Genomic DNA, 18,326 nt, shown 5'->3' with positions numbered 1-18,326 from the left:
TGCTGGTTACCTGTATTATACCCAATGATTATACTTCTTAAGTAGCTTAACTGTAACGACGATGAAAATCTGCCTTACAATCAAGTTGGTAAGATGTTCAAATACACATCTTTCTAAACTTTTTACCACCATTTATCAAAAATAAAAGACGGTTATACAAAATATCGTAATGAGGTATTTATGGAAAATATCGTCGTTGACAATGTTTCAGTGTCAAAACTCAGCAGCGACATGTTTCCGCAGTCCACGATTTAAGGAATAACAGTACTGTAGTTTATAGAGTTTCCACCGTCAATTGTAGATTTGACGGTCGCAAATGCAGTTTTACTGGCGACGCGATTCAATCAATTCAAAATGGCGGGTCCCTCCTTAGCTACGCCTGGTCAACTGTGGATTTGACGGTAACTTTAAGCCAATGAAAAAAATGTAACATCCAAATTGCATTAGAATTTGAGTTATAAGTAGGGTAGACTGATCTGTAACGTTACTGGCATTGTCATATTCCGATTGTGACATTTTTCTAGTGTAGATTTGCATGAATTAATAGCTCAAGACGCTAACCTTGTTGTTGCATCTGGTCTTGCTCCTGATAGCTTTGATTAGTACCTTTTCATGTTACATTACAGAATGTGTACTGAATTTGTACACGAGCAAAATTGCGGGTGATAGATTTGAAGCAGCTTCTTCGCATCTGCTCGTATCACCTCATGCAAACACCGTTTCTAAATGGAGTACACGTCAGGTTTATGTTTGCTATGTTGTTTTTTGTAGACTGTAGGATGTCTTTTCATCGTTTTCCTGTTTTTGATGTGGTGTTGTCAAATTGACTTTGTCTGTGTTTGATAATCATTTTGGTATCGTTCGCATTTTTTTATGATGGGTAATTCTATCATCATTAAACAAATGGTGCCTTAATTTAAACCCAGATAATTTTAGTTCCTGTAATATGCCCACACTTTGATACGGCTCGATGAGTGAATTTTAGTTTATGTTTTGGTTACTCAAGCTTCCATCGGTGTATTGCTGTCTCCTTGACATATACCTTTTTGTTCATAACGTAATTTTCAATATAAAACGCCTATCTGGTGTATATACAAATGTTAATCCTGGTATATATGATAAGTTTATTTATGATAAATACGTGTATTTCTTTTATCCTTAGACGACCAATGCCTTTCGTTTCCTTGTCACAACGGAGCCACGTGTCAGGACACAAGTACTAGCTATAACTGCCAATGTGTTCCAGCGACAAACTGTGCTACAGGTAGGGTTTTCTATTATCGAAGTTTTTACTGAGATGTCGAGTTACAGGCTGGGTTCGAATGACTCCCTTTGCTATTGGTAGATTTTTTAAGGTACAAATATTGTGCAGGGGACCTTGCTATTCATCCTGAGACACAGCTTCAAAAAGTGCTACAGGTCTGATGTTATTGTTATATACAATCAACGTGGCTTTCTTTTCGATACATAGTGTCGCCTACGAAATTCTAGGTTACTCTACGTTGCATTGAATTCTGGTATGCTCGAAATGTGTAGAAGATCATTTCACATACTACTCTCTATGAGGTACTGTGTAGAGGCTTGAACCTAGCGGCTTATTATACTTTAGAATTCTAAGAATATACATTTTTTATGATAAATTACCAAAACTGCTTTTTATCTGTTTATAATAGACAAACTAAAAATCAAATACGATAACAAACGAATAAATACACAGGAAGTCATATTTGAACTGCAAAGCATAGTATCTTCAGAATCCCAATATAAAATCAGTAATGAATAATAATTAAATTATGGACATAGAATTCCTATGTTGTACGTTAACAAAAACATGGTTGAAGTTATTACAGTATACAATATACAAAAACCAGTGATTTAATGTCAATGCCAATGAGTATTCTATCAAGCAGAAATAAGTATAGAAATAATATAAACAACTATAACAGAGCAGTTCCATGATGAATCAAGTATTTAATTTCTTACAGGCGAAATATTTCTTGGAGTCAATGTCCTTTTAGTCCTCATTCGGCTTAAATATTTCTGTGTACTTGGACAGCCGTAGCTTGCAAATGTTTGGTTTCAGCATGTCTGGTAAAAGTATTGCCATAAAAATACTTCGGATATTTCACATTATAACGTAATTTTGTTTCATTTAAAGAATTAGTTTGTCGAAGAACCGAGGCTATCTTTTTTTTGTTTAACCTCTATTTGTTTAATGTTTATTGATCAACGTTGACTAACTACTTACAAACTTTGGAACTTCACTAAGTTTTAGTTTACAAGAATTCAAATTCTAAGCATTTAAAAATACAATTAAACCATTTTTCACTTTTAATTAATCACAGAAATAAACGAATGTTCATCTAGCCCATGTCAAAATGGAGGTGTCTGCTCAGATTTATTCAATGCCTATAACTGTTCCTGTTTTTCTGGCTATGCAGGAAATAATTGTCAAACAGGTATGTTGAAAGTAAAAGATAATTAGGAACTTTGGTCATATACTTATATATGTAAAACAAAAGATTAGTTTAAAATGTATATTTATATAGTATTTACAACAAACATCACTGTTTTCAATATTTTCATAGTGTCATGTCGAAACAAGTGTTGGATCTGAAAATTTTATGACATTGAAGAACCTATTTGAAATAAAACACTTTTGTATTGCTTTCATTTATACATGGATATGCACATTGTTTTATATGTTTTATATTTTATGTTCAATTTGCTTTACTAGTTAATGCTTCTACTCTCTAATCTTATACCGAAAAAATACTATATAGCATTACTAAATATCACTAACATAGATAATTTATTAAAATATGTTTAAAATGTATATTTTATGAAATCTAAATTATTATGAAAACATTTCAATATCACTTTCTTCATTATGTCTTTAGTGTCCAATATTCTTCTATTTATAAAGGTAATAATGTTATTGAGTTTGTCTTTGATTATTGTATTCTAAACTCAATCTTTAACTTAATTTATTCTGTATTTTGTAGATGCATTTCATCAAATTTTAAGATTGCAAAGCCAAGATTTCAATTTGAATTTTAAATTTGTGTTTATAATTGATATGTTTATGATTGTTATGTTATGTAATTTTATTTATCTCAAAGCTATGTGAGGTATGTATTATATTATTACTATGATAAATGCAATGTCGGTTTACAATAAGAAGACGATTCTTATTCAATAAGAATAAAAAAAATATATAATCACAAGCATATGTAAAAAGGAAATCATAAAAAAATGATAGAAAACAAAAGTTCCTAATCCAATGGCAAACCCAAAATCTCAAACACATTAAAAGAATTGATAACAACTCTCATATTCCTTATTTGGTACAGGCATTTTCTTATGTAGAAAATTGAGCATTACACCTGGCTTTATATCAAGTTAAACCTCTTACTTGTGAGACAAGCGCATCAAATTGCATTATTTTGACAACGATGCGTCAATAAAACAAACAGACATAATAGGAAAAACTGTACATCAGTCATGAAACATTCCGAACAGAACAGTGTTTGTCAGATAAAAAACTCTTTTTTATGACTTCTCATCATTATCTTAAACAATTTCTTATTTTCATATACTAGTACTATTTTTTATATAGTATTAAGTAGTTTGTTATCTCAAATAGCTTACCTGTCTTATAACCATATTCATGAATGTTTATGAAACCCTTTCACAAATTCTATGAGTTGTACGGAGATTGTAAACAGAAACATAGATGAGCATGCGAATATACAACTTGATTTTGTTGAATAATATTGTAGCTCTGTTTTTCCGGGATAAAATTAAATGTTGACTCTATATAAGGTGCGACTTTGAGGTTAAGGTAATGACTGATAGCAATAATTGCAAAATGATTTATCACTACAAGAACATCTGTTATCAATATGATTTTTCAGTTGTCATGCTGATTTTGGATGCTCCATCGGTTTTGAAATTGTGAGTTGTTATACGGCAATCAACAACGGACGTATTGACCACACTGTAGTTGTAAGTTCGTAAAATTTTACACGAAACAGCACCCTTGACCTGCATTATTTAAATTGTATTTAAAAAAAATGATATATCTCCATTATTTACAATAGAATTTTAGTTTTGGCTAAGAATTTTCTGATCTATTGTGTGACATTTAATTACAAATTGCCAAAATCTACTGAATTTGCGTTCAAAAAGTAAAATCACAAAAATACTGAACTTAGAGGAAAATCAATTCCAAAAGTACATAATCACATGGCAAAATCAAATAACAAAGCACACCAAAAACGAATGGACAAGAACTTTCATATTCCTGACTCAAAGTATGCCACTATGTTTTTAGAACTTCAAAGTACATACAAATAACTGTCATAGTGTGAAATAAAGATAGAACCAGACAATATCTAAGGAATATTCAACTCATTAGTCGACGACAAGCTGACAACGCAATGGGGAAAAACGATCAATAGTCGAATACAAATATACAAAACACGACAAAGAAAACTAAAGACTGTGCAACAGAACCCCCATCAAAAACCGTAGGTGATCTCATGTACTTCAGAATTGTTAGCAGATCCCACTTCACATGTGACACACATCATGATAATCCTATCAAATGTGTTGAGTTAACAAGAAATTGGATGTTTTTTGTTTTCAATGGCCCTAGGGTGAAATAGAGAATATGATATTGATCCCATATTTTTTTATAGACTGGGAGAAATATAAAAAAGATGAAAATGAGTATTTATGGTGTAAATTATCAAAACATTTTCGATTTTTGTTTCAGATGGCAAGTTTTTTTGTTAGTGGGATCACAAGGAACAACCAGTTTCATTGTCAACCGAATGATAGCCTAGAGGAATACATGAGTAATGCTTTAAATGAGATTATGGTAATTACGGCGATGGGTAAACCCAATATTTATGTTGCAGTTTGACAGTCTATTGCTTACAATATTACACAAAAAGATTTTTATAATACAATTAATATGATATACCCCCTTTTTATTTTCTATTCGTATGTAACAGTAAAGATTAATAATCACCCAGTTCATTTCTAAGATTTTAGTATTTTGAAGTAACTATATGTACTATTTATCTGTTTTACAGTTTGATTTGGAAAAAAAACCGACCTAGCTATCTAATACAATTTTAAATTATCTTCTTACTAAATACTTACACTTTTCTATACTAATATTTTTGTAATAAAAATAAAATACAATAAATGACATAGTTACAATCCTGATCCTGAACTATACTGAACGACTCATTTTGTTGGTTTTTTTACAAAATCTTGTTTTATTTTCTTACAACTACTTTGCATGCTTATTATACTTCTTTCGTCGTTCAAAAAATCAAAATCTCAATTACCTGTGGGTATTGAACATACCGAATTTTTGAAGTCGCACGAATTTCTTTTTTTTTCGCTTTGTGAAACAGTTCTTTCAATCTTTTGCCTCACTTAAACCAGTTTTAAAATGTTGCATCTCCATTTTGCCAAGACTGAGAAACAAAAAACTGAATTACCCCTTAAGAATACTGCAAACATTAAAACATAAACGTGCTGCAACCATACTGTATGACTTCAGAAACTCGTCTAACTGTCCTTCCGACAACGATACAAGTAGACAAGATTTGTTGCTGGCCATCAATGAACAGATAAACGTTTAGTGACAATGAAACGTCAACAGAATTTGCCAGACATGTTTACCACTGCAACGTCAACTGCTAATCAAATTGCCGAGTGCCATTGAGTACAGATTCATGCCGTAAATGTTTCCCATCAACTGAATTGCCAAAGAATCGACTGAAGGAAAACCTTAAAACCCTCAAGTTCCAACCGCATAATTGCCAAAACCAATTAATGGGTTGAACAAATGCAAAACCAGAAGGTGTAAAACAGAACCCAAAACATGTTAGACAGAATTTGTTGACCTTTCTGACAATTTTTTTTTGGCGTTTGTAACATGTAGTCATCGTTTTTGACGAGGACACATTCAATAAAAAATAACACAAAAATAATCTAGTGTTGCGTTTCTAAAGTCGGTCAGTATATATCAAATTGTTTTAGAAGTTTCCCTTTGACGTCACTTTTGTGGCGTTGACACAGTCGTGGTGTGAACGACAGTTTGTGGTTCTGTTGTGCTGCTCATATGTTGTTTTACTGGTTCGTTTTTATTATGTGGTTAGCATGTCAGAATGTTCTATTGCATTGTTTATTTGTATATCTCTGTCCTGGATGTTCTTGTATTAACTTATAATGTATTCCTGTCATTTTAGTGTTAGACTTAACATTGCCATACAAGTGCGAGGTTTGTCGAGCCACACAACAAGGTTCAACCCATCATTTTTTTCTCAAATGTCCTGTACTAAGTCAAGAAAATTGTAGTTGTTATCTTATAGTTCGTTTCTCTGTGTGTTGCATTGTCGTTTAATTTTTGAATTCAGTAGATTTCCTTTTATAGTTGATGTGGTTTCCCTCGTTTTTAGTTGTAACCCGGGTTAGTTTTTGTCTCAATCGATTTATGGCTTTCGAACAGCGGTATACTACAGGTTTTTTTTTTAATTATATACATTTGTATTCTTTAGAAATAGTTCTTTATTATTATGCCAGTGAACTAGTTACAGTTCTTTTTTGATTTTCGAATTCAAGAGACAAAACAGCGGCCATATCGTAATTGTGCCATGAGTTCTGAACAGTGCTCCTCCTTACAAATCGTATATAATGATATCAGGGAATTGCTCTTCTCGATATAAACAAGAACATAACGTAAAACAGATATCTTTAGAAACTAAACATAAAGCTTCATTCATATTGGTTCATTTTGGATTGCATTCATTTACAACTATCACTTATTTTATGATATTTGTTTACATTTAAAGTTGTATCAACATTTAAATTTACATTTGATGTCCGGTAGAAAGTGATAGATAAGAATTATATATGCAATACACTTTATTTATACCTTTTTAGTCTTTATAGCAGCTAATAAATCGAGATTTTTTATTAATTGTACTAAACGAGCCATATTATTTTATTGTATACGTGTTGAGTTGTAACTTGCTAATGACGATAGGTAAATATGAATAAGAGTGAAGTACTTCCTTATTAAGGAGGCAAGTTTCAACAATGAAATTTTAAATTCTAGCTTTAAAGAATTTTATACAAAATCTTCTTGATGAGCTTAAAAAATGCTTGTTCAAAGTCGGGAATACGAAAGTTGTTTAAATTCGTTTTATGTGTTTGGGATTTTGATTTAGCCATTTGATAAGCGTTTTTCCCGTTTTGAATTTTCTTTAGAGTTCGATATTTTTGTTACTTTACTTTTTAGACCTCTGGTTACGTTTTGTATCCTCCATACATTATGTAAGTTAGAATATGAGTTTAAATTCGTACTATGGCCACATTTCACAAGAGACAGGAGATACAAGGGAAGGGAAATCTAATAACATTAGTAGAATTGAAAAACACACCATAGAAATGATTAAGGACCCCAAAAGTACAAAGATAAATTATCAAAACACGACATTAAAAGCCCAAAAAGAAGCGACACTTACTCCAACATCTTCTTTTTCACTATGCACTACAAATAACAGTTATATATATAAAATTATTATGGATGTACAAATGTAGAGAAGCAGGAAGCTTAATAGAAAGGACATGCCTACGTTTATTCAAAAACAATCACAGCAAAAATTTCATCTGACAAATCAGTGGAAGAAAAAAAAATCACTAGTTTTTCATGTGTTTGGTCATTCGATTTTACCATGTAATTAGGGGCTTTCCGATTTGATTTTCCTCCGTGTTTAGTATTTTTGAGATTTAATTTTACCAATAGAATGATAATCAATTTTTATTTGGCGAATTAAGTTAAGGTTGTAAATTGTATCTACTATACAGAAACGTTCAAAACTTTTTCAAGTACAATTTTATCGTTTTATTTAGTATATTTCAGTAGTTATCTTTGAAGTTTCAAGAGTCAATAAATTGAAACTTTAATTTAATGCTTATGCAGGTAAAATCTAATCCATTTGAGAAGTATTGGTGTAAAAGAGAGTTGTTTTTGTTTTGGCATCTACATCATGTACATTTCATATTACGTGTTTGCATTTACTTTATTAATAGGTAAGTTTACTTGAACACCATTTCACATATATATTCCATTTTTTGTTATCATACTTTATAATGACTTCATATGTAAATTTTATTTCCTTGTGTACTTTTGATTTTATCTATGAAAGAATACAAATGATTAACATTTAACAAATAATTCAGACCACGATTTGGTTTGTATCATTGTGCACAATTAAAGTGTTCAAACAAAATAGATCAATGCTTCAATTTTATCAAACATATGTTTGATATACTTGATCGTTTAATCGATCTTTTTTTTAACGAGACAAAAAACACTTCAATACACTTAATGGTTTAAATGAACCACAAATGTACTATACTGCAAGTAACACATTGAGAGGAGTAACAATTTATACTTTTAAAACTTTTAATAGCAACAAAAGTTTGAATTCTTTTTCAAACACTTCTTAAAAATATTAATGATTATTCTCAGTCCAAGAATTGCAAAATCCTCGATCTCTTGTCTTGTATAGTTTTCCATAAATTGAGCGATATGTAAACTATCTTACATCTATCCAACCATTGACTTAAAAAAGGTATACTTAATGATAAAGTTGAAATCATCACTTCGTAGACTTAACTCACGAGTTGGTTGATCGATATGGAATAACCGTTTCACAAGTGACATCTGATATGTTTCTTACGTCGTAAATACAACCTCCTTCCCTTTTCATAAATGGCATTTTGACCTACCGAATAAGACTATTCACCGGATTTGTGATAGCATTCATGAGCAACACGACGGATGCCACATGTGGAACAGGATCTGCTTACCCTTCCTGAGCACCTGAGTTCCGCCAGTTTTTGGTGGGGTTAATGTTGCTCAGTCTTGATTTTTCTATGTTGTTTCTTGTCTACTATTCTTTGTCTGTGTGTCGTTTTCACTATTTAGCCATAGCGTTGTCAGTTCGCCCTCTTTTAATTTTTTTCCTTTATTTTAAAAACAAAGTTTCCTTTTATCCATGCTTCTATGTTGAGCGAACAGGAATACTTACTTAAATGTCCATTTAAGTATCATCTTCGTGATGTGTGGTTTAGTAGTGTCGGTATCTATACAAACCAAATAGTACGAATGCGACTAAAAAAAACCAACTCAACTAAAATACATAGTCAAGGCTTAGTTTGGGAAAAGCAAACATTATATTGACTAATTTCTATATATTACCTTGTAGAATTATCGAACGCACACTATGCTGAAGTAGAAGCTCCATGGAAAATACAACGACATGAAGCTCATTCGTTTCTTACATCTCCAACTAGAAATAGAAGAAGTGATCCCGCTTGCAATACAAATGAGCTTTATTGTGAAAATAACAAAGACAGCTGTATGGTAAATAATGACTTAAGCATTTGATAGGTTAACCAGCTAGCCTTAGTTCATACATTAGTCATCGACTTGAAAATTTGATATGTTTAAAATTAGACTGCACAAAAACGGAACAGTTAAATAATTGTTATTCGGAAATGCTTTTCAAAAGGTTTGTTCCTATTTGAATTCAACAATAAAGTAAAAACTAAACATTGGTTAAAAAATCTTTCTAATTAACGAATCCTTTCTCGTAAAATTATGTTCTTTTCTTTTTAATGATTATAAGAATACATCCTCTCATGAACGAAACATTTGAGAATTTGTCCATTTTGATTTACCACAAAACAAATATATTGCTTTCAGGAGCACAATGAGCAATCACGGGAGTATTATTGTAACCAGGGTCATACTTGTACTTCTACACAAGCTTGTTACCTATCTACACCCTGTCCAGCACATTACACATTAGGATGTTCAAGTAAGTATTGCCAGTTTGCATGACTTAATTATTTTGATGTTTGTGTACATGACATAAAATTTGTCTGATTTTGATTAAAACAAATGTTTGTTAAAGACTCTAATGTCGATATAGCTGTTTTGTGCTGATACAACGTGTAACATAATTCAATTTATTAATCAAAACTATTTATACATAAAAAAAACATTATTGACAACCTTTACTTTTTAAAGTTTTCAAATTTGTAAATATGTTTTATGCAAACCCCCTAGTTGCACAACATATCAGAGAACATGCAAACTTATGTTTAAATTCCGTTATTCTGCATTGATTAATTAGTTTTTGGAAGCGTGAAAATACGCATTAATGCAAAACCGCTAGTTGCGCAACATATCAGAGAACTTGCCAACCTATGTTTGAATTCCATTATTCGACATTTAATAATTTGTTTTTGGAAGCGTGAAAATAAGTAATGTCAATTCATAAATGTTTTGTCTGTCTCAAGACGATCAGTGCCTCTCTTTTCCTTGCCATAACGGAGCCACATGTAATGATACTAGTACTAGCTACACTTGTCAATGTGTGCCAGGATGGGATCCAGCCAGTAATTGCAAGACAGGTATGATTTATACTTTTAAGAATCAATACACATTCCCCATTTCCATTCTCAATTTTATTCAAATATCCATTATCTAAAAGTTGACCGGTAAATGGCCATTGTTTAAATAGTTGATACGTATTTTTCCACATGTGCATACCATCGTTCCGTATCGATCTAATTATAGATTTAATGACCATTTCCACGTATGAACATGTTCACTACAGTGACTACGTTATCTTATGGATATGTAATTCTATGACTCGTTTTGGTGTTCTATTTCATGCTTTGTGTGACTTAACGTGTTTGCTTTCCGAGGTTTGATGTAAAACACAACCGATGTCTTAAAATGTTGGCACGGTGTAACAACTTAATTTCTGCATCTTATTACTTAAATTCACATTGAAAACTGAGGTTTTTCTTTCATTCTTTTAAAAGTTAATCTAGTAAAAAAAAGATATGTTTAAGATAGAAGACTTACTGATTTACAATAGTTTACACCTCATTATAATTACATAATATGTACTTATCCATTAAATCTTTTCATTGTTTTATAGATTATAACGAATGCCAGGTTGTTCCTTGTTTAAATGGAGGGTCGTGTAACAATCTATTCAATAATTTCACGTGCGACTGTTCCGGCAGATATGAAGGACGTGTGTGTGAAAAAGGTTTGATTAAATCGATTTTTACTTTAGATTATGGTATTTTAACTCGTCAAATATACAATGATAATTAATCACGCAGGAAGTACGTTTCATAGCAGTTATAAAATCTCTTCAAAAATACTACCTTCCAAATAAACACTGACTGTGCCATGTTGTCCGCGCTCTCCACATTGACATACTGATGATAAGTTCAAATGAAAACGTTATGGAAACAAATAATATTGAAAATATAATAAAAATAGAATGAAACCAAAATTGTCATAGCAATCACCGAGGACAATAAACTACATGTATTTTGTGTAAAATTAACTAAAATTTGCGCACCAAAATCACCTTTAATTTTTATATTGTCAGTATAAGAGGGACGAAAGATACTAGAGGGACAGTCAAACTCATAAATCGAAAATAAACTGACAACGCCATTGCTAAAAATGGAAAGGACAAACAGACAAACAATTATAGTACACATGACACAACATAGAAAACTAAAGAATAAACAACACGAACCCCATAAAAAACTAGGGGCGATCTCAGGTGCTCCGGAAGGGTAAGCAGATCCTGCTCCACAAGTGACACCCGTCGTGTTGCTTATGAGATAACAAATCTGGTAAATAGTCTAATTCGGTAGGTCACATTTATGAAAGGGAAGGGGATTATAGTAACGACGTAAGTAAACGTATATTAGGAAAATAATAATTCTAGTTCTACTTCTGACGTTAACCAGCTGTATATGACTCATCAATGGTGCGCAAATAAAAAAAAAGTCGGGAAGGCGAATCACACACTAAATGGAATAGCTTTACAAGTAAAAAATTATAAACGAAAGTGCCAAATACATTTCTAACCATCTGTGACAGTGGGTAGAACAACATGAGGTGTCAATAATTCTAAATTTTCAACAATGTTTGTGCATGTCAACATAAAGTGCTGACTTCTGAGCTGGTTATACCCTCAGTGTCAAATATCAACTAGCAGTATTGTCAACATGATACTCATCAGTAGTGCTCAAACTAACAATCCATAACTAATCAGTATCATTTCAAGTGAATTGCAAATCATTTCATGTAAAAAAATCTTCGAAATCATTTACACACGATATCTAAAAATCCAAAATACTATTATTGAACTATTGTCTTGATAGGATTGTGTTTTGCATCCACATCACATAATACATGGAACTATTTAGCTTTTATCATATGTGTTAATAAAAAAAACAGCTCTAATAATTATATTTGATGTTGTGGATTTGCATGGCGGGTAATGCATGTACAGCAGGAAACCCTTACTTTGTAATCGCACGTGGTCACGCTCCTTTGCAAGTTCGCGCAATTCCTTGAATTTTTTGTTGTTACTTTGATTTGTCTTAGTTAATTGAAAATATTTGAATTATGAGATTAAAGTAATAAGTGAATATAGGTTAAACGCATATGGAATCAATGACACATACAATGAAGAGGGGTATAATGATTGATAATTATGAAGCTTTATGTATTGTAGACATCTTCTGAGCTATACTTGAAAGTGATATGTTACATATTTAAAAAGTGAGAAGACCAGTTAAAGTACAGGCATCGCGTAATTTTGTTAAATTAAGGAATATGTAGTCTTTATATAAAATTTATGCACCTACAAACGCACAATAATCGTAGACAGTTAATAAGATGTTGTATAAGTCACATTCCAGTTTAATCATATTTATTTTAATTCTGTATCTCTTGGGAAACTATGTGTCTGTGCATCAAAAGATTTCAACTGACAAGTTGCGATGTCAATTGAAATTGTACTTGTTTCAAAGTGTAGGATGCAAAATACTTTGTTAAGCAATATCAGGTTATAATGAAATAACATTTTATACATTTGGTGTGCGCGAAGAACTTACCAACAGTTTCCTTTAGCGCATAAACTCAATTTTTTGAAAGCCAGAATTGTATAGAATTGCACGACTACTTGAGGATATATATGACGGAAAGGATCCTACAAATAATTTAAAAAATCAAAAAATTTGAACTTTAGTTTTTCATCCTTTCTAAACTTTCATAGTATTCTAGAGTCCATTTCATGTTCTGTGCACAAGTGTTAAACTTAGATTCAGAATAATTTTTTTTAATGTATATCGTTTACATATAAAAACGAGGATGGGGTGTGATTGCCAATGAGACAACTCTTCACAAGAAACCAAATGACACAGACATTTACAACTATATGTCACCGTACGGCCTTCAAAAATGAGCAAATACCACACAGCATAGTCAGTTACTCTGGCCCTGAAATGATAAATATATATAAAAAAATCAAACGAGAAAACATGGCTAAATTTATGTAGAATATTTTTATTTACGAAAAAACAAATATGTAAAATAGAAACACACGACAACCACTGAATTATAGTTTTTTATATAGATTTATTACCCGTTCGTTTGATTTGTATAACGTTTGTCATGATAAATGCATTTCAATTTTTACAGACTGTAGACCAGGTCCTGCAGACATTGTATTTGTAGTTGATACGTCTGCCAGTTTGCAAAATGATGTGATCAAAAGCATCGACTTTATCAATAGATTTATCAGCAAAGTTCCTATTGGTCGAAATGATTTCCAAATTGGTGTCATAGCCTATAACGTTAATTCCTCAGTACTATTTGATCTCGATGATTACACATCGGCTCCTGTTATGAATGCTGTTTTGAAGACAATCAAGGGCAAAGAAGCCGCAACGTACACATCCATCGCCTTACAAAAAGCTCGCCAGGTAAATTTGACAGGTCACTATAAATGCAGTTGGTTTTTTTATATGCCCGTGATATTTTTCAGTGAAGTAAAGGCTATATATAAAAACACAATTAAAAACTACTCTACCAACAACAGACATCTTAAGCTTTTGAATAGCATTTATATAAAATTAGCATCTTTATACATGTAGTAAATGTAAACAAAACAGCATAAATTCAAAACTTTGTACCAGGAGCTTTCAATATTTCCATTAATTTCAAGATCGCCTGCACATAAAGTGTGTATATCCTAGTTAAAAGTACGAGGCATGCGTCTCCTATCTTGTTTTTTATAGATTGTTGCAGTTTACAAGAATGTCATTCTATATGCTAGGTTGGACCACTCGTTTAGAGATATCACGATAGAAACTCAAACCCTGAGGTGTTTCAAGTTGAAGATTTTCTAAAATAATCAATGCTACAATCTCAATAAGTTTTAAAACCTTTTTTATAAAGCTTAAAACATGAAAAATGTATAATCTGTGTTAAAGTTATTACCGATAAGAGAATACCAAAGTTGTTCTGTATATTTTGTGTTATCAAAACAAGCACAATTTCTATTGCAGATGCTTACTAGTTATTCTACGGGATCACGTCGAACAAGAAGCTACATTGTTCTACTGCATGACGGCCTATCAACAGACAGAAACGAGGCTTTTGACGAGGCAAAAATCATCATTGCAATGGGTATACGTATTTTATCAGTCGGAATCGGACAGTCAATTGCACATAAAGAGATGTTGGAGATATCAAACAGACAGTACTATACATATAGTCCGCAACATTTAGATGATATGTATAATCAAATTCTAAAAGAAACACTTCATCCTGAGTGTGCAGGTACTCTTTTAAATATTAAAGACTTTTAATAACTATAATATGTCTATTAAAAAAAAAATTTTTCAATCATTTGTAGTTTTAAAGGTTAAAAAATAAATAAGGTATCTTGTAAAGTACTGCTAAAACGTAGCTTTTGGTTGTTTACTTCCAAATATGAACAGGAAGATGAATGCGTGTTCTACTATAGCTTCTATTCAAATTCTTAACTTTGATGTTACGGCACCAGATAAGATTACGTTATGTTTTGTTCAATATCTATCGTACAAAAAAGGCAGAAAATACCGATTGGAGAGTTAAAGCTCTATGTGTAGGGCTACAACAAAAGAATATCAGAACATTGAACATTACGAAAAGAACGAACATTCCACACAACGCCAAACAAAATAAATAATCTTATCATATCATACTGGAATGAAATAAAACGGCTTAGATTGTAAATTGAATAATTAGTTTCTTTTAAACGTTACACGAACCCATATGTCCTATAAGGGTAAAATTAATCTTGAACCAAAACATTCAAGTACAATGTTTTTATTATTCGATTTGGACAACATACCATTTAAAGCAAATAAAATAAAAATTGTTTAAAATTTATCTTCACTTATTCTACAAAATAAGATAAAAAAAAACATGAAAGTTTTTTTTCCATAGTTACTTATCTTGAGTATTTGTTACTCTTCACTGTTTTCTCTCATTAAACCGTACAGACTTAATTACAGATTGCATATTGGAAGAAGAAACACAAATAGTCATACTTCTCGACAATAATAATAACCAAACTATAGACAATTACAACGACCGTCGTGCAGCTACACGTAATGTAATAGACAAAGTATTAACGTTTAATTCAAATGCTAAAATTGGCATGTACTCATATTCTGAAGAACCAAACTTAGTGTTTTCCTTGTCGTGGTCTGCAGACAAAGACAAACGTATCGCAGCAGCATTACAAATTAACGTTGACAACTATATATCAACATCAAATACCAGCCGTGCCTTGCAACATGTGAGATTAAATAAACAGTTTACAGCATTTAGAAAAATCGTGGTAATTATCTCCAATGGAAAGTGGACAGATATGGATAAAATAAAGAATGAAGTTTTGTATTCTAAACAAGATGGTATAGAAGTTGTTGGCGTAATTTCTGGGGAGGACAGTGTGATGGAAAATTATCAGGCAGTTTTGATTGATCCTAGTCAAGTATTCTATACCGAAGATGATAATTTCAAAGCATTAGAGGCGCTCGCTGCAATGACAAAGTATTATTCTTGTGATGATAATATCTTCAATATACGACAATAACTGCATCATTTTTTGTTTAAATTTTAAATTCTTTTCAAGAAAGAGTTCTTTGTGTTTGCATAATTAATGTTTGTGTGTATTGTCGTGATATGTTTCAGTTAATTAAAATTACATCAAAATCGACAAAGTAATTGTCCAAAGACATGACTTAAAAGTTATCAAAGGTACCAGGATTACAATTTAATACGCCAGACGCGCGTTTTGTCTACACAAGACTCATCAGTGACGTTCATATCAAAAGAGTTATGAAACCAGACAAATACAAAGTTGAAGAGTAACGAGGACCAACAAATCCAAATAAATTTGATAGATTTCTAATAAAGAGGCGGAATATATCAACAGGATATTCAAACTCGAAAACAAACCGACAATGCCATACAAAAAACTTAACGACAAATCAACAAACTGATTTTGCTTTTGTTGACATGCTTACTTGACCACCGTAAAGATATTGTTCTGTATTATTTCGATTAACACAAATTCTCAGTTTTTAAAGATCTGGAGAGCATAGCGGACCCAAATCGTTTTGACTATTCTATATCGGCTGTTTCCATATGTTATCCCGGTTTTACAGATATTTCTAACTTTAAGTATATGATTTATTTGCACTTATTCTGCACTTATTTAAGTATGCCGCGTATTAAAAAGAACATCCAAACGATACCAATTAGAAGTCGTTTATTTTGACTTGTCTACAGGCAAACACTGTAACTTTAAACCACCTAGACAGTATTTCTATAAATTTATTAATTGACATATATTTTTGTGATCAATGTATGTCACGTTCTTGAATGAAACAATATGCGTGGTCCTTTTATGTAAAATGCAAATGTTGTCATTATACAAATGCAAATTTCTGCTTTGATATCACTAAGAATTTGTATGTTTTATCCAATGCAATTAGAGTGTCTACAATGTCAATGAGTAATGTATTCGAATGGAAAAAAACTTTTACTATGGGCAATGTAAACGATCGGGAAGAACTGCTATGTTTAATGAAGGTCGATGATAGTTTTTTTTATGTCAATAAAACAAATATGTTGATATGTAATGCTAATCATTGAAAAATTTTCTATATTAAATACAAATCAATGATGATTTGTTTATGTATATTGCAAAACAATGAGAATTCCTACTTGCTTTTTGCAAAGCAATAAAGAGTATAAAGCAATGATACAGATTTCTCTGCACACAATTGTTCAATCTCCGGCGCAGAGTTCATATCCGTTCCACACATGCTCCGCAATATTGCACTATCCAATATGAGTGTAGTGTTACAAAGTATTGAACGGAACGGATATGTGATCTCTGCGCCGGAGATTGACAATTGTTTTAATAAAGAAACCTACTGCCTGAATTTGCGATTATTTTTATTTCCGGTGCGTCTCATTTGAATTGTCTTTGCTTATCATAAGTAAAACGAGGGAAGTACACGTGGAAAAAAGAACTACTAAGTACGTTTTATTACAGAAAACGTTAGTCAATCTAAAAGTTTTAAATATTTATTATCCATCGGACACAAAAAGAAACGAGTAAGATGTTTGTCAACAAACTACAGTTACTAACAGAAAATTACGATGTGATAGATCGAAGAGTGTTTAATATAAAGAAAGATATGGTATGAATAAATGACACAGAAATTAACAGCTAGTCCAGTTTAACAGGATTACATGTTTATCAACAGATTAATCTCATGAAATTTATATGTCGTGCTTGAAAAAAAATATCTTCTAGCATTACTTTTGTATTTTATTTCAATGATTCACACGATTTTATTATATGGAAGTGATGAGTTATCAATCCAGTTCTTTTGTAGATCAATCCAGTTCGACCCATCAACTATCTTATTCCAGACACTAATTTTCCAATAAGAACCTGCTTTATGTCTCCCTTGTTTTCAATGATCTGTCATCGGTGAGTTACTTTTAGACTGTGATATAATTAGGATTTGTTGATGTTTAACATATTGCAAATTACTATTCATGTTTTATGTCTACGTTTAATTATGACAATAGAAGGATAGGCACTGATTAGACAATATGGTTTGTTATCATATTGTAGCAAAAAGTTCCAGACTTTGCGCTCTACTTATAAAAGAACATGTGTTTTAGTTTAATTTTAAAAAGCCATAGATATAACTCAGTTTAAAAGCGTACATTAATTATTATTTTAAGAATCTTTTCAACAACTAATGATATGTTTGGTAATATTGCTAGACAATTCAAAGTTTCATTGATATCCTTGTTTTCTTAAAAT

At 31.5% G+C, this 18,326-nt stretch overlaps 1 protein-coding gene across 1 annotated transcript; it reads left to right on the top strand.

Moving 5' to 3' along the window:
- Nucleotides 1-2,378: 2,378 nt before the first annotated feature.
- LOC134716745 (von Willebrand factor A domain-containing protein 2-like) lies at nucleotides 2,379-16,070 on the top strand. The gene is made up of 9 exons (XM_063579750.1): nucleotides 2,379-2,459; nucleotides 4,781-4,901; nucleotides 9,300-9,457; nucleotides 9,800-9,914; nucleotides 10,399-10,512; nucleotides 11,049-11,162; nucleotides 13,625-13,908; nucleotides 14,494-14,767; nucleotides 15,487-16,070. Exons 1-9 carry the CDS (start codon nucleotides 2,379-2,381, stop codon nucleotides 16,068-16,070), a joined length of 1,845 nt encoding a protein of 614 aa, XP_063435820.1.
- The last annotated feature ends 2,256 nt before the right edge of the window (nucleotides 16,071-18,326 follow it).

Source organism: Mytilus trossulus, chromosome 4, assembly GCF_036588685.1.
Source record: "Mytilus trossulus isolate FHL-02 chromosome 4, PNRI_Mtr1.1.1.hap1, whole genome shotgun sequence".
NCBI classification, from domain to species: Eukaryota; Metazoa; Mollusca; class Bivalvia; order Mytilida; family Mytilidae; genus Mytilus; species Mytilus trossulus.
Note: the sequence above shows the minus strand (reverse complement) of the source record. Positions and strands in the feature narration are given on the sequence as shown.